This window comes from Boleophthalmus pectinirostris, unplaced genomic scaffold, assembly GCF_026225935.1.
Source record: "Boleophthalmus pectinirostris isolate CB_2022bp ecotype Guang Dong unplaced genomic scaffold, ASM2622593v1 HiC_scaffold_11, whole genome shotgun sequence".
NCBI lineage: Eukaryota > Metazoa > Chordata > Actinopteri > Gobiiformes > Gobiidae > Boleophthalmus > Boleophthalmus pectinirostris.
In genome coordinates this window covers 10,783,527-10,806,486 of record NW_026570994.1, presented here as the reverse complement: position 1 = coordinate 10,806,486, position 22,960 = coordinate 10,783,527, and the positions used below count along the sequence as shown (strand labels likewise).

General features: G+C 38.9%; 1 protein-coding gene across 1 annotated transcript in view; it reads left to right on the top strand.

The window, feature by feature from the left end:
- kcnh7 (potassium channel, voltage gated eag related subfamily H, member 7) overlaps positions 1–22,960 on the top strand; it is a 60,979-nt gene that overhangs the window by 17,142 nt on the left and 20,877 nt on the right. Inside the window, exons 3-7 of the mRNA XM_055166842.1 lie at positions 12,814–12,966; positions 14,080–14,082; positions 19,064–19,543; positions 20,012–20,032; positions 21,142–21,165. Of these exons, the coding sequence (XP_055022817.1) occupies positions 12,814–12,966; positions 14,080–14,082; positions 19,064–19,543; positions 20,012–20,032; positions 21,142–21,165 (681 nt within the window). The remainder of the gene's footprint in view (positions 1–12,813; positions 12,967–14,079; positions 14,083–19,063; positions 19,544–20,011; positions 20,033–21,141; positions 21,166–22,960) is intronic.

Sequence of the window (22,960 nt, the reverse complement as noted above, 5' to 3'; positions counted from 1 at the left end):
AGAAGTGATTGACAAGCATGTGCGCTGGAGTGTTTAAATTGACCTTTCAGTTGTGTTACAGTCTGTCAGTCCAGGAGGCTGTCGACGCTGATACTACAAATGTAGCTCCAGGTCCCACTTGAATAAAAGGGCTTATAATGGAGTTAAACAGCTCGTAATACAGCATACATACACAGATAAAGCCTAAGGGATCTTGTTACCCCCACAAAACAGAAATTGAATTGTCTGACGGAAAGGTCACGTTGTATAAATGCATACAGTAGACCTGAAGTACCCCCTGCTCTGTCTCAGCTCCAGACTTGTAATGGTGATTGAGTGAGCGCGCAGTCAGCTACATGCAGTTTGAATATTTAGAGTTACGGCTACAAGGCTGTTTAAACACTTCTGATAGATCAGTTCAGACTAGGAGGTTATTGGAGAGGCTAGGACCCCATCCTGTTGATTTTACCAGGTTTGGCATGATTTTCATCAGGTCTGGGTCCATTTAAGTTCCGTTGTAGACTAATTTTTAGGGTCAGAACAGCGCTGGTGGTACAAGGGAAGCCAAATATTTAACAAGGTGTTACTTGAAAGGTTTGAAAAACACTACAATAGACACTACAAATACAATTACTTTTATGGCCATTTAAGTTGTGATTTTGTTTTGCCTGGAGTTTCAGGATTCTGTAAGTGCAGAACACGGCTTTAGTAATCTCATTTCAAACCAGCACTCGTAAGAGAAGGCAGTAAACGAACTCAACAGAGCAAACCAAGTCACAAAATGTCAGTTGTAACTAATGTAACTATTTGGAACTGAAAAAATTACCGTGCAGTCTCTACTTGTTCTATTAATTCTAGTAAGACTGTGCCGCTTTGAAACCACAGAGTTGCTGGTTCCAGACCTGACTCTCAGAAGGATGTATACTGCATGTCCCATTTCCCTGGTTGGCAAACTGTGCACTAGACAGTTTTGGTGCAGGCACAGGGCCAGGCTGTAACTGTCCTTACAGCACTATTATGATGTAAGTTCAAAACAAACAATGATGGAGTGAAACACCTGACAGAGGTCACGGCCCACTTGAGCTGATTTCAAGACAATTAGAACGACGAGGAGGTGCCAGCTGAGTGACAGAGAGACAGGGAGCGAGGGAAGAAGAGAGAAAGTAATGAAGAGAGAGAGGAGAGGAGGAGAGAGTGAGGGAGGAAGACAGAAAGTAATAAAGAGCGGAGAAGAGGAGAGATGGGGAGGGAGGGTGAGAAAAAGTAATGAAGGGAGAGAGGATAGGGGGAGAGAGAGGGAGGGAGAGAGTAAGTAATAAAGAGAGAGAGAGGAGTTAAAGTGACAGAGAGACAGGGAAAGAGGAAGAGAGAAAGAGGAGGAGAGAGAGGTAGAGTAAGTAATGAGCAGAGAGAAGACTGAGAGTGACAGGGAAAGATAGAAAGGTGAGTAGGAGGACAAGAAAAAGAAAGACAACGGGAGAGAGAGAGAATGCGGTGAGTGAAAGAGAGAAAGAGAGAGATGTCAGTGTGGTCCCAGGAGCAGCTCAGCACCAGCCAACAGCCTCCTGCTGCCACCGCCTCAGCTCACATCAGTGTCACTGCCTTATTCTTACCACACACACAAATACACACACACACATACACGTGCGTACACATATACTAAACATGCAGGCAACACAATTTAACTACATTCACACTGCAGAGTTGTCTACAGCGGCTGTTCCAATGATGCCAATCAAGATTCCCACAGATGTTGGGTTTCCACGATTTTATGGGGGACATTACACTGAATTACATTAAATTTCATGAGACTTATCCTAACATTAATCATAGTCACTACTTGTCTAACCTTAATCTAAACATTTTAACCCATATCTGAACTTTAAATTGTGTTATTGGTGTAATAACAAAGGATTTACATTGTAGGAACCTCATTTTTGTCCCCATAAGTGAGGCAGGTCCCTGTAGATGATTGTATATACAGATTTCAGTCCTCACAAAGCCATCCATCCATCCATTTTCTTTCGCTTATCCGGGGCCGGGTCACGGGGGCAGCAGTCTAAGCATGGACTCCCAGACTTCCTTAACACTTCCTCCAGCTCCTCCGCAGTTCCTTACAAAGCAACAAATACAATTTAGAGGCACACCTTGTAACTTTCTGTTGGAGAATGTCCCACAGTATGGCATTAAACATATCTATTTCCATAGAGACAAGGCCACAGTGCCTCTAGGTGAAGCTTCGGGTGAGATCGGCGGAGAGGTGGGCTCACTCACAGTAGGAATGCATGTTTTTCAGAGTATTTTTGAGCAGTAAAACACCTGTGATTGAATAAATGCAGCATAGATGAGTTTAATGTCATACTGTGAAACCTTTCAGGCAAATCAACGATATCTCCATGGAAACAAGTCTGTGGTGGACCCCCTACCATAAAAGTTAAACAGTGCACCTTTAACTAGATTCACACTGCAGAGGCGACCGCACTACGACAGCTCCAAATGAGAACCATCAGGATTCCCTCACAGCTTTGTCCCTAACCCCCGTTTACAGCCCCGGGTCAGCAGATGTTAAACTGTAAGATAAGAGCCGGTCTGCCCCTCGTCTCCTCACCCGTTGAGCTGTATTGTCTTAATTATTGATAGTGGAAATAGAATCTAATGAAATTTCCAGCTTCTTGAAATTAGAACTCCTCACAGCGCCCCACCGAGCACACAGTAACGAGCAGCGATTGTTATGTTTAATAATTTAGCTCGTCTCCAAGTGTGTAAAACAGACTTGTATTATCACGCCAATCCCAGTGGGCTATAGTCAACCCTGTGATACAGCTGCTACTGGACCTTGGTTTTTATGTCAGTCTTTGGCCTTTCCCCTATTGCAGTTTGTCCAATTGATTTATTACAATTTGGTGCAGACATTTTATTTCTAGGTTTGGTCTGACTTCTCCATAGGGGTGCCTTGGGTATCTTCTGAACATAGCGGAGTGGTTTGGCTTTTCTATTTTTTACACGTTCGCCATGGAGTCCTGATTCATCCTTTTAATCTCAGCAGGATACATGGATACAAGTTTGAGTTAAAGAGAGAAGTGGTTGTCTAAAATTTAATAGGCTATGGCCGTGCTCTCACTGACTGCTTTAATAGTCAACACTGATAGACTAGTAGATACTCTGGTGGTTTATGGTTCAATTAGTTTCTATATGTTAACTTTTTTGTATATTTTTTTAAACATATATTTTTTATATTTGTTTCTTAAAGACACCAGGTGTGTACAAAAAAAAATCAAGTCAGTCAAGCAACTTAGGCATAAGCACTGTACATGTTTTCATAATTCTACTTAAGATTTTTCACTTTTTTTCCTATAATTTCTTGGCCCCCATTATTTTTTTGCTCATGCATCATTCTTACACCTTTCCATCTTTTTTCCTGTATTCATTCAGCAAGTATTATATTATTGATTTAATTTATAGTATTTAATTTAATTTATAGTATATTCTTTTTATATCATGTTCATTTAGCAATTCTGTATTATTATTTAGAATTTCATTACATTCATTTATTTTATATTACAGGTTTTTATTTAAATTTCTGAGCATAATTTTCAGGGAGGAAAAAAAAACACTATATATTTTAATGCTGTTTTTTTGTTTTTATTTTACTATGCAGTGACCTTCTGTAGCAATGTATCTAGACCCACGAGGCATGAAACATGTTGGTATCAAAAGATTTTTAAACAGCTACCAATTTTTTATTCCAAATATTGATAGCACATTACCACAGCGATGCTACTAATGATACCAAGAAAATATATTTTTAGGGCTGGTTATTTTTATTGAAGATGGAAGCTGCAGAGGGACAAAAGTGCATGTTTGTGTATTCATGTTTTAGTCGTGTATTACCCGGGCAGCCCGGTACTATGACTGTACAGCTCAGTGGGAACAGTTGGTCAGAGTTGAATCATGAAACACAGGATGAACTTTGCTACAAACTCCAACGGTGTCTTGGGTCCACGCCTCAAGGACAAATAATTTAAGGCTAATTTTAAACCAATCTAAAATCCAATAAGTAATGTTTTAGCTGGAGTGCTATTTGGAATGGATTAGAAGCTGCAAGGATCCATCTGCTTATGTTTTCTTTTTCTGTGATGAGCAAACATACTAATCAAACTTTGTAATATTTTCTTCATTCTGGCAGAAAATCTAATCACTGTCTGTTTACATGCACAACAAAGATCTGATAATTATCTGATTTCAGGAGTTATCAGATTACTCAAATGTCATGTAAACAGAACATCTGATCTGAGTAATGGCAAATATTTACATTTTTATTTAGCTCTTTTCTACCTTCAGGGCACTCGAAGCTCTTTACATCAAGGAACCATTCACCCACACATTCATGTACCAGTGTAGGCAGACCTCAGACACTGAGGGCAAGATGGGTTAAGTGTCTTGCCCAAGGACAAAACAACAGCATTCTTCTGTTGGAGCTGAAACCACACTGCCAACCCATGGGTCAGTGAATCTGACCACTCTACCAATAATGTTGATCAGTGTACAAACGCTCTACCAACTGAGCTACTGTAATCTGATTTCTTTGTGTTTGTTTACAGCTGTGCAGGTTTTGGCAAGAAAACATATGCAAATAAGAGCAGACTAATTTGGCAAAGACGAAAATGAAAGAGAGCATGTTTGAAAAAGATTAAAAAATTCATTGAACTTTGTGATCCAAACAAACTGAAACACACCACTTGGATGTTTTAGATGATCAGATTCCTTTTGTGCATGGAAACACACCAAAATCAGATCTAATTATGCGGTTATTCTAGTTATCAGATTTTTACTGACCATGCAAATGTACCCACTGTCACTAAACAAAAGCTTTAGTCTGAAAACAATCAAGAATCACGACACACTGGTATTTGGCACCTTCTCCCCGTGCACACTGTGCTGTCATTCTGTCTTGCCATCTGTGTAGCAGCAGATTACCAGGTAGCCCTATTAATCCAGGTAGGCAGGTAGGAAATGAAGTCAAGTGGAAAACCTTTCAATCGATAAGACTATACGCCCCCGAGGCTTAAGATCAGGCCTGACTTTGACATATGACAATTTTATAGCCAGTCACTCACATCTGCGCTCTGATGGATCACCTTAGTATATATAAATTTGAATGTTATCGCAATAAAACACAATTTCAAGACTTGAGGCAGGTTTTGATAACACTGTAAAGAAAGATGAGAAAGATCTTGGAAAAGATGATAGTAGCAAAGTAGTAGCTCAGTATATATGTATATATATGTATTTTGGTAAGTTTATTTGTTGTTGCATTATTCATTCCTGCTCATGCAAGTGTGTACTTCACCTGCATTTTGCCACAACAGGGTCCCATGTGAACGAAGCCAGAACTGATTTCTCTTTTTGAATTTGCAATTTCCAGGGAATATGCAGAGAAATCTTATGTGTGAATAAAGTCGAGATGAGGTTTTCCGGTTTACAAGTGTGGTTTCCTTGGTTATGAGCTTGGTTATGCTACTTGGTTACGATCTATTCAGTTAAATCGTGCAGCAGTGCGTTGCTATGTGAGAGCACAGAGAGCCAAATGTTGAAGTTATGTGTGAACAGAGCAGGGGACTCTCTAAAAACTCCACATTTTGTAAGGGGTCAGGACTTTTTTGACAAGACAAATTTTTAAATTTGACCTAAAATTATAACAGAACTCACCTAGTTTTTCTTTTACTTTCTGTTAAAGCATCAGGGTAGCACTTTTCTTTCCCCAAACAGTTATACCAAATACTTTAATGTTGATTTTTGACAATTTATTCTTTCACAATCAGGTTGAGGTTAGGGTTAAGATCAGGATTAAGTTTAGGAATGTTGCTGAACCGTAATATTTGCTGCAATTACATCTGCTGATGATGAAGTTAACTCCTTCCTCGGAAAAAACTTTGATTGAAATGGACCTCTAAGCCCCGCCCCTGGAGCAAACCCGGCAGTCTGGGACTGGTGCATGTGTGAATGTAATAAATTGTACCATATCGTCTTATAGAAGAATAGCTATAGCAAGACTACAGATTTTTTTTTTCTGCATCAATACTTTTGTCTGTTTGTCTTTTATCGTTGATTAGAATCTGGTATGGGCATTTTGGGATACCCTTGTGATTTTGCTCGTGTTGACTGGCAGAGCTGTGTTTATCAAGTGATCTTAAACCTCCTTTGGCATCGGCGCCCGGTATTCCCCTCCACCTCTGAGGATTTGACACCCCTAAAGAACAGATTGTATTTCTTGTTCTGTTTCAGTCTATCCACCCATGACTGGTGTTCAGGAAGGAGAAAGCTGCTGACTCACTCGCACTGTCATTTTTTCCAATCGAGCTTGCAGTTTCACCTCAGTGTATCAAGTTCAGATGCTCCTACTTAGCTAGCTGCCCATGAATATTCAGGTCAGAGATGGTTTGCTTGCTCTCATTACAATGCAGCATGTACAACAGACTCCATCACTCTCTATTACATTTATTTGGACAGGGAACATTGTGCTAATTAATGCTACCGGCATGCTAAGTGTGAACTTCTGTGTTTTCGCATGCGGCAGGATCAGTCTGAGCAACTGGCAAATGGTAAATGTCAGTGGTGTTTGGTAGAGCTGTTAGAGATGTAGCAAAATTATTGATACCATGATCAAATATTCACAGTGAATTTTCTACTGGGGGGTCTACTAACTGCTTGTCTTCATGGAGATGTTTTGCCTGGAATGTTCCACTGTATTGCATTAAAGTTAGCTATCTTTTTCAATTGCAGGTGCTTTTATTGCTAAGGGAAAACATTTGTATTGTCAGCAGGCTCACCTCTCCACAGATCTGACCTGCTGTATCTTGGCTTGAATCAATAGCTTGTTCTCATGGAGATAAAGATGTTCATGCCATATTGTGGAACATTCCAGGCAAAGAAATAACCTCTCCATGGAGACAACTAAAAAGTACAAGTACACCTTGAAATTCAACTTTTTAGATATACCTGGAGTTGTTGTTTCATTCACATGTTTGAGTAACCCTTTATTGTTAGTCTGTGTGCGTCTTCAAAACTCAAACTGCTCTGTTCCAGTCTTGTTCTTGAAGCAGTTTTCAAGTTAACATCTTTTTTTTTATATTTTGTTCAGCTGAGATTGGCAATTCCAGGGCTGAAATTGTCTAAAAACACAGTGGAGCACTTCCTCTATTACAGCATGACATCACAAGGTAGAACAGAGTGTTTTCTGTTAAAGAGAAGAACTCGAAATATGCAGGGTTTGTGTGTTGAACATGTGCGAATGAAACAAAACACAACTCCAGGTTTGTTTGTGATCAGGAAACAGCATCCATCCATTTTCTTCCGCTTATCCCCGACCCGGCCTTGGATAAGCGAAAGAAAATGGGTGGATGGAAACGCCTATCACAGTATTTTGTGGGATTCTCAATATAATGAAGATGAGATCACTGTTGCAGTTTGTACTGTATTATCTAAAAAGTTAACTTAAAATTATCCACCAAAGCACAGAGAAATCGCCATGAATGATTACACTGTAAGTTTCTGTCATTTTCATATTTTATCGACACGTTCTGCAGCTTTTTGACAGTCTTCCACTTCCAACACATCAGGTGGTGTCCCTGCATATAAACAGGGTACAGACTGAGCAGACTCGTGCACGTCAAGAGAAACTGACAGACAAATCCTAGCGGTACAAAATGTTACCATCTGAAAATCAGTCCTTAAAACCTGAGAGAAGAACGGAGAACAGGAGCGGTGGAGGAGAGAGAGAGGGAAAACAAGTGGTATTAACTGATTTGCCTTGAAAATGAAACCATTCTGTGGGCTTCATCACACACTGCGCAATGTCTCACAGTAATGGAAAAATCAAATGAGCATATTGTACCAAGAAATCTTTTCTACTTCAACATACAGAGCAGTTCTAAAACACATAATATGCAGTAAATGAGGTGTAAAATGCAATATTGTGGGGTTGCATTGCATTGCATTGCCGTGTTGTGGGTTCACATGGACTGGGGCTTTGAACACATGCGTACACAAGTGGTACAAGAGGCTGTTATCATGCATGCTTTGTCAAACTGTACGTAGACATCTCTCACACCTCCTCACGCCTGCATTTTTCAAACAGCAACACCTTTCAGTCGATAATGTGCCGTGTCACGTGCTCCTTTGTGCTTTGTCCATATATTTACAGCATACACAAATTAGGAGCTGTGGTCGTACACTTTAATGGCTGCACTATTTCCCCAGAGAGAGATCTTTTAAGTGTGCGTGTGCTCTCTGGCAGGTTGCACTGTTTGGAATTCAAATGGGAGGATTTGCATGGATAGGTTGTGGTGGCCCCTGCTGCAAAAGTAAATATGAAATAGGACCAAGTGGGCTTCGCAATGAATCACAATCAAATCTTAATCTGAATTGTCACCGTTTTCAAGTCGCAAAGGCTGATGTTTTTTGCATAATCAAATATCAATGTGGGCTCTTGTACTTTTTCAAAATCAAAGGTGCACTCAGCAATTTTTCTTGTCTTCATGGAGATGTTATTGCTTTGTCTGGAATGTTTCATGGTATGACATTAAACATATCCATTTAGCATTCAGTGTTATGGATGCTTCTATTGCTCAAAAATACAATAACTCCATCTGTGAATAGGGGTGACTCTCCACAGATCTGAATGGTAATGTGGTAGTGCTGTAACTTGCTTGTCTCTCTTGTGATAGATAGGTTTAATCTTTACTATGGAACATTCTAGACAAAGCTATAACGTTTCCATGGCAATAGGTAGCGGACTTTCCACCAGAAAAGTTGCACAGTGCACCTATTAATTAACTGTTTGTCCACTGTCTGATTAAAAAATAAAAAAAATCTCAATTTCACAGACATGCAAAACACTGATGGAAATTTGTAACCCACTTATTTACAGGCAAATCAGTCATTCTGAGAAGAATCTAGACCAGTTTGTACACCAAAACCACAAACAAAAAAATACCCAGAAATTCATTCAAATGTAGTAGGACTTTTATATGAACACAGCTTTGGCATGAGAATTTACTCCAACAAATTCAGGGTGAATTTGAAATCTGACTTTCCTCTGTGCAGAGCTTGTTCTCACTTAGCATGAGAGTAGATCAGACAAAACCACTGAGCCTCAGCTTCACAAAGAGTCCAGGGATTTATTTGTGCACCAAGAGGGTTCAGAAACAGAATCAGTTTGAACTTGGTGTTATTTTAGTCAGACATTTTAGGGGGAAAAAATAGTCCGGAAAGGTAATTTAGCAACAAAAATAATAGTATTACATCTGACTTTACAAACAGTTTACTAACACAGTAGTTCAGACTTCTACAAACATCTTTTGAAATACAAGGGATTTTTGTATTAGCTTATCAATTCATATTTCAGTTTTTCAAATGCTGATTCTCCTCGACAGGTTTGTGTGCGATGAATCCTGATTTCAATACATAAATTGAACATCTAATAATCATGAAAAACTATTTTGTGTTTAGTATTTATATCAAAAGCCAGAAAGGAAGAGTTGCCAAGGTGAAATTCGGACTGTAAAGAGACCATATTATTTTCTGATCTATGTTCTAATGTAGTTTACTCGTCAAAAATATACCTCGAGTTCTTCTTCATGTGGTAATACAGGAAGTACTCCAATGTGTTTTTAAACTCCATGAATGTTCACTAGAATCATTTGGATAATTTCAGCCCTGGAATCACAGATCTCTACTGAATAAAAGATAAAAGATAGCCGTTAACTTGAAAACTACCACTTTATGACTTCATAAAGTGAAACAGAGCATTTTGAGCTTTGGAGATTAAGCAGACTAAAACTAAACACGACTCCAGGTAGGTTCCTGATGAGGTAACAACATTCCATATTTTGCTGATTTAGTGTAATATAGGACCTTAAAAATGATCTTGCCTCCTTTGACTCAGAGGTCCCCTTCACACGCAAACATTCCAAACAAGCAGTCCCATTATACTTTTTAGAACATAATACTTCGCTCTTATGAATTATAAATGCCTATGGATTCCAAGTGGCTTATTTTTAGCTGGCGTTCCCACACATCCACACGCATTTAAATACGAAAGTTTGCCTGTTGACTCCTCCAGGCACTTTCTGTCGCAAATGTGTGCGTATTATATTATCATTATTATGTTTTTTTCATCACATTTTAGTCCTAACTTTGAAATTAAAATTCTTTCCAAGTTAAAACTAAAAAGAAGTAATTTTCACACATTTTTTATCGTGTCCAAAGCAGCAGATGTCTTATGGAGTAAAGATAATCCCACTCGTAGTAAGAAACTTCTTGTGTTTTAACTGGAGACAAATAGCTGTAATATTCATATTGACTGCGGTTGCCAACTTTGAAGATGTCGCCATAGTAACTGGGGGGGGGGGGGTAGTTTAAAGTATTTGCTTCAATTTATTACTCATGAACTTCAATGCATTTGTCCCCTCTGCTTCCCAATAGGAGTCTGAGCACTATGGATTATGAATTACAATGAAGCCCATCTCTGTAGTTAGATTCTGAAGGCAATTTGGTGCGTGTTGTTGTGAACGTTAGCATTGAGTGGAGGGGAAGGCGTAATGCTGTAAGCCCCCACTGGGTGTGACTGGGACTAATGACTCCATCCACTCCCTGTGACACTGATGTACTATTACGGGCAACACAGTGCTTAGCCCAGTGGAACCAGGGCTCCCCCAATACATACATCAAAGCCCAGTCGAATAGCTATACAGTACACTCACAACTGCACAATCGCATTCTTATTACCAGCCTCACAATGGAGCGCGATAAGAAAGAGGAATCTCCAATTATTTTGTTGTTGTGAAATGCAGAGGGGATGCAGGTGTATATTTTGAGCCATTGTGTGTCTCTCTATGTGTGTGTCTCTCTCTGTCTCTCTGTCTCTTTCTCTCTCTGTGTCTCTGTCTCTTCCTCACTCTTTCTTTTCCCAAAAAAGATTTGCTGTAAGCTGGCTGCCTGCTGGGCGAGCTATAAATAGCATTGGATTTAAAGGCCTAAAACATGAGGCATGCATCTTCAATAATTAAAAGAACCATCCATTTAATCTGCCACAGTTTAAATCTCATTCACACATCAGAGGCGTTTCATTGAGTAAAACAGTGGACCAGGATCGCCTTAAGTCTGAGCCCGCTGCAGTCTGTTTTAATAGGTCAGGATCACATGACTTCACAACATCCTAGAATCTCTTTGAAAAGACAATGCAGGAGAATAGGAAACAAATCTTATATTTAGATTTTGAAACATCATCTTTCGTTCACTCACATAAATGTAAGAAAAAATGTATTACAAGTTTGTCGTTGTGTAATGTTTTCATATAAAAACAGTCTGTTTGATGTGTAAAAACTGCTTTTGGAACTTTGGGACATTCAAAACAGAAACATGATAAAATCCAATGTCTTTCTTCTTTTTGTTGACATATTGGATACAAAATATATTAGCTACAAATATACAAAAGGGGTTCTGGATATCTTATTTAGTATTTGAGTAAACTAACTTAATGTAACTTAACTAAAATGTGCCTAAAAATTTAAACTTTTATCTCCATTATTTTGAGTTCTTCTGTACATTCTGTCAAAATCTTGTTAAGTACAAGATTGTAAAGTTTGTTGTTTGTAGGAGCTACTTTAAGGGGTGATTCTTATGTCCCTATGGAGGAAAATGTATTTTGAGGAAACGGAGGTCAGAACTCTCTGTCAGAATTTGCCGTTATCTGTTTGATTTGTTTATCTGGTTTATGGTTATATGCAATATGACCATAATAATAGTGTAAGTATTACTGGTCTAGGAAGTGGTGACATTATTCAAACCCAAAGATGCGTCTGCTGTCAGCTGATAAACCACAAATGGAAATCGCTGATCCTTTTTAGTTACAGAATATGTAGGCTTGGGTAGCACTGTTTTCTTTTAGCTCTTAGAAAAGCTGTTGTTCCACATAGATATTTCTATTTCATTTCTTCTTTAACAACTCATGCTAAAAAGTTACTTACATTCTTAGCTTTAAAGGGTCCATATTATGCTATTTTCTGATTGATGTTATGATATCCTTATCAAAAACATACCTGGAGTTGCGTCTTGTTTCATTCATGCATGTTTAACACACAAATCCTGCATAGGTTGAACAGAAAAAAACTCTTTTCTACCTTGTGATGTCATATGGTAATACAAGTCCTCAACTGTGCTTTTAGACTCCATACACCTTCTCTTGAGTCATTTGGATGATTGCAGCCCTGAAATTGCCATTCTCTACTGAAAGGTAAAAGGTAGCTATTAACTTGAAAACTAACACAACATGACATCACAAGGTGGAACAGAGCATTTTGAGCTTTGGAGATGCAGACAGACTGTTCGAATGAAGCAAAACACAATTCCAAGTATGTTTTTGATGAAGTAACAACATTCTAACATGACTAAAAGTTCACAAGAGTCAACTTTGCATAATATAGTACTCTTAATAAACTGTTAATTTAAATGGTCAGTACAGGCCCCCTCTGCAGCAGTAAAACCATCTCCTGAGGATTCCCCCTCTCTGACCCTGTGCTCCTGCTCACCTCTGTCTCACAGGCCATTCTGCACACACAGCTTTATCTGAAATAGGAAATTTGAATGTCAAAGCCTGTTCACTGAAAGGGTCACACTGCTGAAATGCTATTATTACGCTCAGGATTTCAATTAGACTGGATTACTTTATATTGCTGGCCCTCATTTAACGGACTCAGAAATTATCGCAGCAAGTCTATTAAACACGACGCTTTACGAGCTGTTTTGTGACCCCTGTTAAATTCTGTGTGACAGGTTCAAAGTTCCTGTGTGCCACTCACATCATCCCGGTAAAGAACGAGGAGGGCGTGGTCATGATGTTCATCCTTAACTTCGACTACGTCATGGAGGAGGGGAGCAGTGACTCTCTGGAGAGGCTCAACCACACCTCCCCATCCAAAGCTGACCGTAAGTACAGACACAGTTGTATTGCTTTGTCTGGAATGTTCCACAGTATAGATTAAATTTATGGATCACAAGGGAGACATGCAGGTTACAGCACTATATTACATTTCAGATCTGTGGACAGTCCCCCCCTGTTCACAGAAGGAATTACAGTGCCTATGACAGGTTAGACTACTAAAACACAGTTAAGATCATTATATTTAAAATTTGTGTAAAAACATTCACTCTTTTTTCCAGTTTGGCCATTTTTTTGGTTTAAAATTTTACTTCCTGGTTGGAAATCATGACATCGCACTCAGGAATTCCATATTGTTATGTAGCAATACTCCTCTAATATATCCAGTAATTATCTGACTAATACAAATATAAGAAAACACCTTTATTTTGTTGAATTAATGTTTAAAGTATCAAAAAAATAATGTATGTTTTAATTTTGCCAAACTTTTGGACAAAATTCTCCCTAGTGTGACGTCATGAATGTGATTAGAACTTTCTACTTCCTGTAATTCAACTTTTTTCAACTTTTCTCTGCAAATTACTTCTTGATTTTGTGTAAAACTGTAATTTATATTTACTATAGTTATAATCCCACCAAATTAAGTCAAAATCGGACAATCGTAAGAATCTGTCATACTCATTTTAAAGAACAGCAGAGAGGCCAGCGAAGGAAAAGCAGTAATTTAAACGAAGCTGCTCTGACCTTTTCTTTAACCTTTTCCACATCAATTTGAAGTCGGGCCCAATCTGCCGTGTGTGCCTTTTTCTCATAACAAGCCCCCATTATGCTGCACATGCTTCCATCAGCACAAACACTTGCTTTGAGTCCTGCTTAGACATAGTAACATACTTCAGCCCTAAAGCTAGGCCTGTCACGATAATTACTATATAGACTTACCGTTGAAAACATGTCAGATGGAACAATAATTTTTGGGCGTCAGTATATATTATGTCTACCTTTTCTTTGCAGTAGTGGGAAAATGTTGATGATTTGATTACAGGTGTTTATTTTATGTAAATATAGCCATTGTTTTGCTTAATTTGATATTACATTATTTGAAGAAAATTAACCAAACAGTCCTAATATACATATATGGGCGACAGTAGCTCACTTGGTAGAGCGTTTGTCCACTGAGCAGAATTGGATGAGCGATCAGATCCACTGATACACAGGTTGGCAGTGCAATTCTAGCTGTCGTTGTTTCCTTGGGCACTTAACCCATCTCACCTCCAGTGTCTGTGTACACTGGTGTATGAATGTGTTTGTGAATGGGTGAGTGGTTCCTTGATGTAAAGCCTTGTAAAGTGCCTTGAAGGTGGAAAGGCGCGATATAAAAATGTGACCATTGAACACAGTAGCCGAAAAAAAATAAATAAATACACACCAGTCGATCTCTAGTCTTGCTTTTGGCTCTACGCTCTCTGTCACTCCATCTCCTGAGCTCACTTTCCGCTCACACAAAGCGCAAGGCTGCAGCTGTGGAGGAGAATATCGGGAGGACAGATTTTTGGCTTGTTGACATCAGCTTTTAACAGATACTGATTGGTTACTTCAACACTTACTCAAAAGGGCCGGTCCAATTATACCTCAAAGCCTGCCAGCGTGGCCTGAAGAACTGCTGGAGTGTAATGCCATTCTCCATTCTCAGTGTCTGACATATAAAACAGTAGCACAAGGACTAGGGGTCACGTACAATCGCTGTAATTGGATGAGGCCCTAACAGTCTGCCTGCTCTTATAGGCAGTGCACGCTGAGTGTATAAACAACCTCTGTGTCTAAGGTGAACTGGCAAGCGGATTCTTTCGGCTTTAAATTTATTTCAAAATCTAAGTTGTCACGCCAGTCTTTTCACACAGAGTCCTTCTATGAATATATAAACAAGGTCCCTGTAAAACTTTTTTATTGTAGCTTCAATTATTTATTAGTCCTTTTCCATTAGCTTTTTATAATAGCTTTTAAAGCAAGACCCTGAGGTGGCAAATGTTGATTTTTGAATGTGGGTGGTGTTGTCACTATACTAAAATTTTAAACCCTATTTTGAAGTTAAAGGGGCCATATTACGCTGTTTTCTATGTTATACTGTCGTTTCTTCATCACAAACATGCCTGGAGTTGTGTTTTGTTTTATTCACACATGTTTAACTCACAAACCCTACATATTTAGGCTGAATTTTTCTCTCAAACAGAAAACACACCTTCCACCTTGTGATGTCATGTAGTCATACAGGAAGTGCTCCATACACCTTCACTAGAATCATTTGGATGATTTCAGCCCTGGAATGGCCAGTTTCTTCTGAAGTAAATGTAAAATGTATCTGTTAACTTGAAAACCACCACTTCATGACATCACAAGATTTTGAGCATTAGAAATGTAAACAGCCCAGTAATGCAGGATTACTTAAACGTGTGAGAAAGAAACAAAACACAAGGCATGTTTTTGAAGAGGTAATAACATTTTAACATGCCTTAAAGCTCACAAGAGGCAGTTTTGACTAATATAGGACCTTTAAAGGGATATTTTGGAATTTTGGACATAGGGCCTCATTTCCTAGTGAGCCAGAGTTTTGGAGATGAAAATTCCATCCAGTCCTTGTATTTGCAGAGGTCACTGGTACTAGGCTAGCGCATGTCAATGGCCATACTAAGCCTGCCACTAAAAACAGTCTTGCCCACTCCACAAAGCACCCAAAGCAAATCAGTTATTACACCAGACTATCAATGTAAATGTCTGTGCTTACAGAATAATGTTTTAAAATGGGACTATTTTCTCATATATCAGTCCGCCTCTGCCAAGCTTTCTATCAGGGAGTGCAACTCTCTGCTGCTGCTCAGGCATAAATCTTTCAAATGCAAGATTGGTTTTACCTCTAAAATTATTTTATGGACACAGACATTCACATTGACAGTCTGGCGTTATAATTGTTTTGCCTCGGGTGCTTTGTGGAGTAGGTAAGACTGTTTTTAGTGGCTGGTTAACTATGACCATTGACATGCACTAGCCTAGCACCAGCGACCTCTGCAAATACAAGGACTGGATGGAATATTTAAAAAATGTCTCCACACATCTCCAACACTCTAGCTAACTAGGAAATGAGGCTAAATGTCCAAAATTTTGAACAGTCCCTTTAAATACCTTAAGCTAGTAAAGGAAACATTTGTCCTTGATGTTGTTTTGTTTTTTAGCTTTAGAATTTATTAGTATCCGGATATCAACTTTTTGACAATCCTAATTGCATGCAGAACATCTGGTCTAAGCTGGTGATCAATGGGTCCATTATATAGAGCCCTTATGTGCAGCGAGCAGCCATCCATGAGGAGCTTCTATTCATCACATTCTCTATTCGCACGCCAGCCAGTTCTCAACCGTAATATATAAATGTAAACACAATCCATTTATTGGAAAAAGTACAGCTACAAATAAAAACGTCACACTTTCTGACACAGAGTACTCTAAAATAGCTTGATTATCAAAGGTGAAATTAGGGTTGAAGTGCTAATTGGTAGCAACATATTGTTAATGTGTAGACAGTTAGCATATCTAATAAAGCCATAATCAAAAGTTTAACTAGAGTTCATTTCAATACCTGGATCTAAATAAATGTAGAGCAAAGTGGGTATGCAGGTAGGCCTGTCATGATAATTACTATATTTGCCTTATCGTTCAGTATATGAAAGCTACAACAATGTATTTTGGGATTAATATTAATCATTTTCTTTACGCTACTGGGAATTTTATTTGTTACTGGATATACAATAAGATTTAAGCCATAAAATGTTGAATTAATAACTTATGACTCATTACAGATGCAAACAAAGTACTAAAGTGTGTCATTTCGAGTCATTTTAGATTTTTTTTTTTTTACAATATTGTCTCCATGGAGATGTGCCTAGAATGTTCCACAATATGGCCATAAACTTATGAATATCCATGGAGACTTTCAAGACAAATTACAGTTTTGATGTGTGGAGAGGTCTTTTTTTAAGATATTTTGACCACTTAAACACCTGTACAAGACAGGTTAGTTTAATACCATACTGTGGCCAATTTAAACCAAAGCATTAATATTTGCATGGAGACAGGCAGGTTGTGGATCATCTCCAGAAAAGTTACACAATGCACCTGCTACTCTTGGGTTACTGTGTCATTGCTATAAATTACTTTCAATATTATCATTTATCGTCTGTATTTACTTATCGTGACAGGCCTACGTGCAGCAGATTTCATGTTGTTCTCGGAAGCTGTTGAGTAATAGGAGCATTGGGAGCCCAGGTAAACAGTCCTAAAGGTAAAGGCTCACAGAATGCAAATGAGATCCACATTGTTGTAGTGAGTCAGGTCTGTGCACACAAACAAAGAGCTGCAAATAAAAGGACACAATGGTGGCCTTGCTTTAACCAAAGGGATGAGTGTTTTCTCTGCTTTAATTCTCCTGACATCTGATTCATGCCCACGTTACAAAAAGACATTTCCCTTCACAGCACCAGGATCTGAGGGCCCAATTAATATTCAATGCAAATATTGCTATCTGGTATCATAGCAACAAGGGCCAGTGCGCACTGGTCCGCCGGTCGGGCGAGGCTGAGGTTTAGCAGGGAAAGAATGAGAGCTGTTCAGGTAGATACCCCACGACAACAGATCTGCAGGGCTCAGTATCTCTCCACACTTTTCTAAATCACAGACTTAGACTTAGACTCAGACTTAGACAGTCTTTGCTGTATTTTGTTGTTTATTGCTCTTTTGACAGTTTTGTGTTCTGTAAAGCATATTTGAGTGTCCTGAAACGTGTTATATAAATAAAATGTATTATTACATTTTATTGATCCACAAGGGAAATACACAGTAGCTCACAATTCACAATATAATATAAAACAAAGAACAAGATATATTTTCAAAATGTACAGCAAAACTAGCAAGAGACTTGTGTCAAATAAGGTATAATTATATAAATGTATATGTACAAGTAAAAAGAAAATATATAAATAAAGTAGTACAAATATATCAGCTATATACACAGTGCAAAATAGTACACACCTACTTGTCCCCTGCCCACATACTTTAAAGCGTAACTGAATTATGGCCTAATTAAAGGATTTGTGGCTTATATGTTTATCCTCCAGGCTCAGTGATTAGGCTCATGCCTGTGAACACTCGGCTCCATTCATTACATTGATAAGATGTCATTTGAGCAGTCAAACTGTGCAAACGTGCTGCCTTCAGATCTGCTCTAAATGACCAATTAAATCATAATATGTGCTCTGTCAGCAGGAGGCTGGCTTAAACACAGTGACCATTGCATTGTGTCTCAAATGAGTTTCTGTCTCCTCTCTGCTATTCTCATCTGAATAAAACAAGCATCAGCCAGATAAAAATGCACGGTTTGTTCCACCGAGAGTGAGAATTAAATCTATTTTACTCCTTTTGTGTCCAACACTGTGGTGCCGTGCTGCTGTTGTGCACATGAATAGAGCTGTCGAATACAGTGAACTTTCCCTACTCAAAGAAATGAACATAATGCTTCCAGTGCTATTTCATTTTACATGATTTTATTATTCGCACAATCAAGCTTTTGTAAAAACAAGATGTGTTATTTTGAAGAAAGTGTTTAGAGGCTGTCTGACGGTTTGTGTGTGGCATAAGCTTGTCAGTTTGTAATGTTCTCTCTGTTGTAGATGTTCCGCTTAAGGCCCATTAACAGTTATGTGTGCAACATATGGAGAAAACCACCCATTAAAAGCCCATAGATATTCCTATAGAAGTATACGGGCTATAGACCATGTTATTTGGCTCTGTTGTCAGGGATTGTCCTCCTTCATGAATAATTGAAGGAAATTGAAGTTTGAACTAGTGCCTCAGGCAGAACAAGCATTTGTTTTGATCTACATGGCTCTTTTTACAGTAGCTGCATTGGCAGGCTTTTCATCACTGTTGGCAAACAACTATGAGATATTTGCCTCGGTTTTGAGTACTGCAAATCCTGCAAATCTGTTTCAACGCAGCTTGAACACTGAGCATAAACAGGTCAAAGAGGGCTGTAGTAATGAAGCAGACACATGTTTCTGCATTACTCTTAATTCTTATTATTGTATATTGTTCTATTTTCAGGTAAAGGTAGATTCTTCCGTTTCCGTCTGCCGGCGTTACCTCTCCTTGGGATCAGTAAACAGTCCCTTCCCCAGGAGGACCCTGACGCTGTCATGGTGGACTCCCCTCAGCACAGCGATGGCTCCGTGGCAACGCGTGATTACCAGCTTCCTACCACACGAGAGAGCTGTAGTCCATCCTACGCCAATGACACACGTGCCCTCATCGCCCCGAGCCACTGCTCCACCCCTGTGTCTGGGCCTCTGGACCACTCCTCACCCAAGGGCCCCTGGGACCGGATCTACCCCGACCAGGAGGCTCCCACTCAGGCTAACAGTCAGGATGACACCCTGACAGCCGCCCCCTCCATCCCAGGCCTCACCCCCACCGCGTCCAGAGAAAGTGTATGTAGCATACGCCGGGCCTCCTCAGTGCATGACATGGAGGGCTTTGGCTCCAACTCCCACAAGATGGTGTTCAGGGACAGACACGCCAGTGAAGGTACGCCAGCAAGTGCAGTATATTTACATTTCTAAAGAAAAACACTTCATAATTGTAAGGTGTGGTTTATCAGTGTGTGTCAAGTTTATATTTATAACTCTGTGTGTGTAAAGTGATGGGATGTTTGATGTGACATGTCAGTCTCTTAATCAGTGTAATGACCAGTCACAGTTTGTCTCGTGAGCGATCGATCTTCCCCAGAGTCTAAAACGCTCGTTAGCCTCATTTTGTCGAGGGGAGAAGGTGCCAAGACTGTCCTGGTTTTCTCTGGGCCAGTCGCCTCATGAGCAACCCCCTATTTTCATTCAAATGGCTCCCAGTGGCTGACAGTGTAATATGTCTACTTCACTGTAATGAATTGTGCATGGGGACAGCAGCGTGGGTTTAATGCCAAGCCCCATTTGTCATCATAGAAACTCTCCTCTCACCTCCAACCCTTCTCTCTTTCTTCTCTGATGCTGAATACAGACAATGGTCGCAATATCAAAGGTAATTCTAGCCCGTGCATCCCCAGCTTCTATGATCTAGCACGTTTACTGGAAAATATATGTAACATAAAAAACTTGCTTGTTGCATGTTTTTCTCCCACGACGTTGGCCTGCTCTGAATGCAAATGCGTGGATTGACAGTGTGCAGTGGTAGTTGAGCCTTTAGCGGACAGGCTCTAGATGACTCAGTGGGATTCTGGGTGCACATGACCTCCCATGGGCCAGGGGAGAGCCCAGTGACCTCTGCACGTGCTTGCATGTAGCTGCACATCCAGTCGCCTCTGCTTTCACTCATTGAAGAAAATCAATGAGGCTTTACCAGATGATTCCTCCCACTGTCTTAGTCTCTGTTCTCACCGCAAACTTCTGGCCCCGTGGGCCTTGATGTAGTCAACACAAACCTGACTGTTTCTAGTGGGAGTCCTTAACCTTTAATGAGTCGACTTTAAGCTCACACTGCAAAAATAAACTACTAACATTCTGTGTGTTAAAGTGACTTGAATTCATATTATCATGTTTTGAGTAGTATGAACTTGTTTAGATCTATTTGGTGCTTGATATAATTATTTATTAACATTTTTAATTTCATGTTATTTTATTTTTTAATTTATTTTAAAGTTTTTAAGAAAGATTTTACATTTTTGTCTTCTCTCAGTTCATGATTTGTCTATGGATATTTTATTGGGATTTACTCCAGTTTTCTCCTTTCAGAAGACTTATATTTTTTAAACTTTCATTCAAAAACAATAAAACCAGCCAGAAAGTCCATAAATCTAAATCAACAACTGTATATAAATTAAACATGTGGAAAACTACTAAAACAAGGTAAATATTTAGAATTCAAGTTGTTTTAATCCAGGTTGCAGTGTAAATTGTGCATGCGTTTTATAAACTGGTTCCGGTCTAAATTAACATGTCGATTTGACTTGTATTGACAAACCCATAACACAGTGATATAATAATTCTATGATGCTTTTTTCCACAGACATGCCATAGAACAGTTATTTACTCCTGCGCTGTGTTATTTTAAGTGATGTTGTTGATACCCTGACCCTGCAAACAGCCCTCCATAACCCCCTCTCCCCTTTACTCTCTCTCCTCCACCGCTAGTGTCTCGCTCCTGGATGGCTGGCGGTATGGCTTCAGCTTTTCACCATATTTTTTTTTTTCAACTTTTATTTTTATTGTTTTATTTACGACCCCGGTGACTCTACGGCATGAACCAAAGCTGCGCATGCAATCCCTCATCCTCAGCTGTCCGTTTCTTTGTCCTTGACTTTCAATCACTGTACTTTGTGAAAATGGGGAAAACTGCAATAGCTTCCTCTGCTGGTTCACACAGCTGAGCCAGCAAAACCTTTCACTTCAAATCACGTTCATGGGCTACATATCAGTGTGTATTGTTATATACCATTGGTGATTGTTTTTTTATAGTATATATGAGTACAGTGCAAGGCTACATGATGTGCGCTGTCCCTGTACGAAACTATGGACAACAACACTATTTAAGATAAGAATAGCTGAAGATCCTATATTAAGCAAAATTGACTCTTCTGAGCTTTAAGCCATGTTGGAATGTTGTTATCTTCTCAAAACATACCTTTGTGTTTTGTTTTATTCATGTTTTAGTAGCTTTACATCTCCAAATCTGTAGTGATACTTTTCAAGTTAACAGCTATCTTTTTCCTTTAATTCAGTAGAGATTGGCAAGTCCAGGGCTGAAATCATCCAAATGATTCTAGGGAAGGTGTATGGAGTTTAAAAACACAGTGGAGCACTTCCTGTATTACGCATGACATCACAAAGTGGAGCAGAGTGTTTTCTGTTTGAGAGGAGAATTCAGTCTAAATATGCAGGGTTTGTGTGTTAACCATGTGTAAATGAAACAAAACATAACTTCAGGTATGTTTTTGATGAGGAAACAACATTATAACACATATCAGAGAATAATAATAACATGGGCCCTTTAGGACACTACATTTTCTTTCAATTTCTAAATATAGAGAAGTATAGAGATATTATTGCATTGTAGGGATGTAACAATAACTGAAATATTGTGATATCATATCGTCAAAAGTCTCACAATAATGTCGTGGGCTGTCACAATATATTGAATTACAAGTTCCTTTGCTTGAATGCATTGTTTTATAGAAGCAACATCTTATAAACATAGGGAACTTCATATCCCATGATTCATTTCAGTGAAGACAACATGAAGAAATATGTTTTTTACTTGAATTCTTGGGATTATGACGGAGATAATTCACACCAAAATCTTGTCACAGTATTTTTAAAGCAAAAAAGTGTCCTATCTACAATTATATTAGCCTCTCTAAAATATTGCAATAAATATGGTACCGTGAGATGCATATTGTGATAATATTGTACAGAGAGATTTGGATATCGTTACCTCCCTATTGCATTGTCTGGAATGTTGGCAGTTTGGCATTGAACATGTCAGTTTTTCAAGCAAAAACTATCTTGAAAAACATACACTCTTCTTTTACTGTGAGTGGGTTTTCCTCTCCACAGATCTGACCTGTAACTTGGCCTGGTGGTGTCAGCTGTTTTTCTCCATGAAAATCGATATGTTTAATGACGCACTGTGTAATATTTTAGGCAAAGCAGCATCTCCAAGCAGGGGGCAAGCCCTCCACCAGAAAAGTTACATAGTCCACTTTTAAAAACAGCTATTTTAGATTGTATGTATGAGTCAAAAAAATCTACCCAAAATTATTCAAATTCAGGTAAGATTCTGAGTTCAAGCTCTTCTAGCATATGATAGATCTTATAAAACATTACAAGGGCCATTGATCAAATCTGTTATATGTTTTGACTAGGTGTTAAGTTTCTTTCTTTGATTGTAAGTTAGATCATTCCTTTCTTTCACCAACAGTGTTTTCATTATGCTTTAATGAGAAACTTTGAA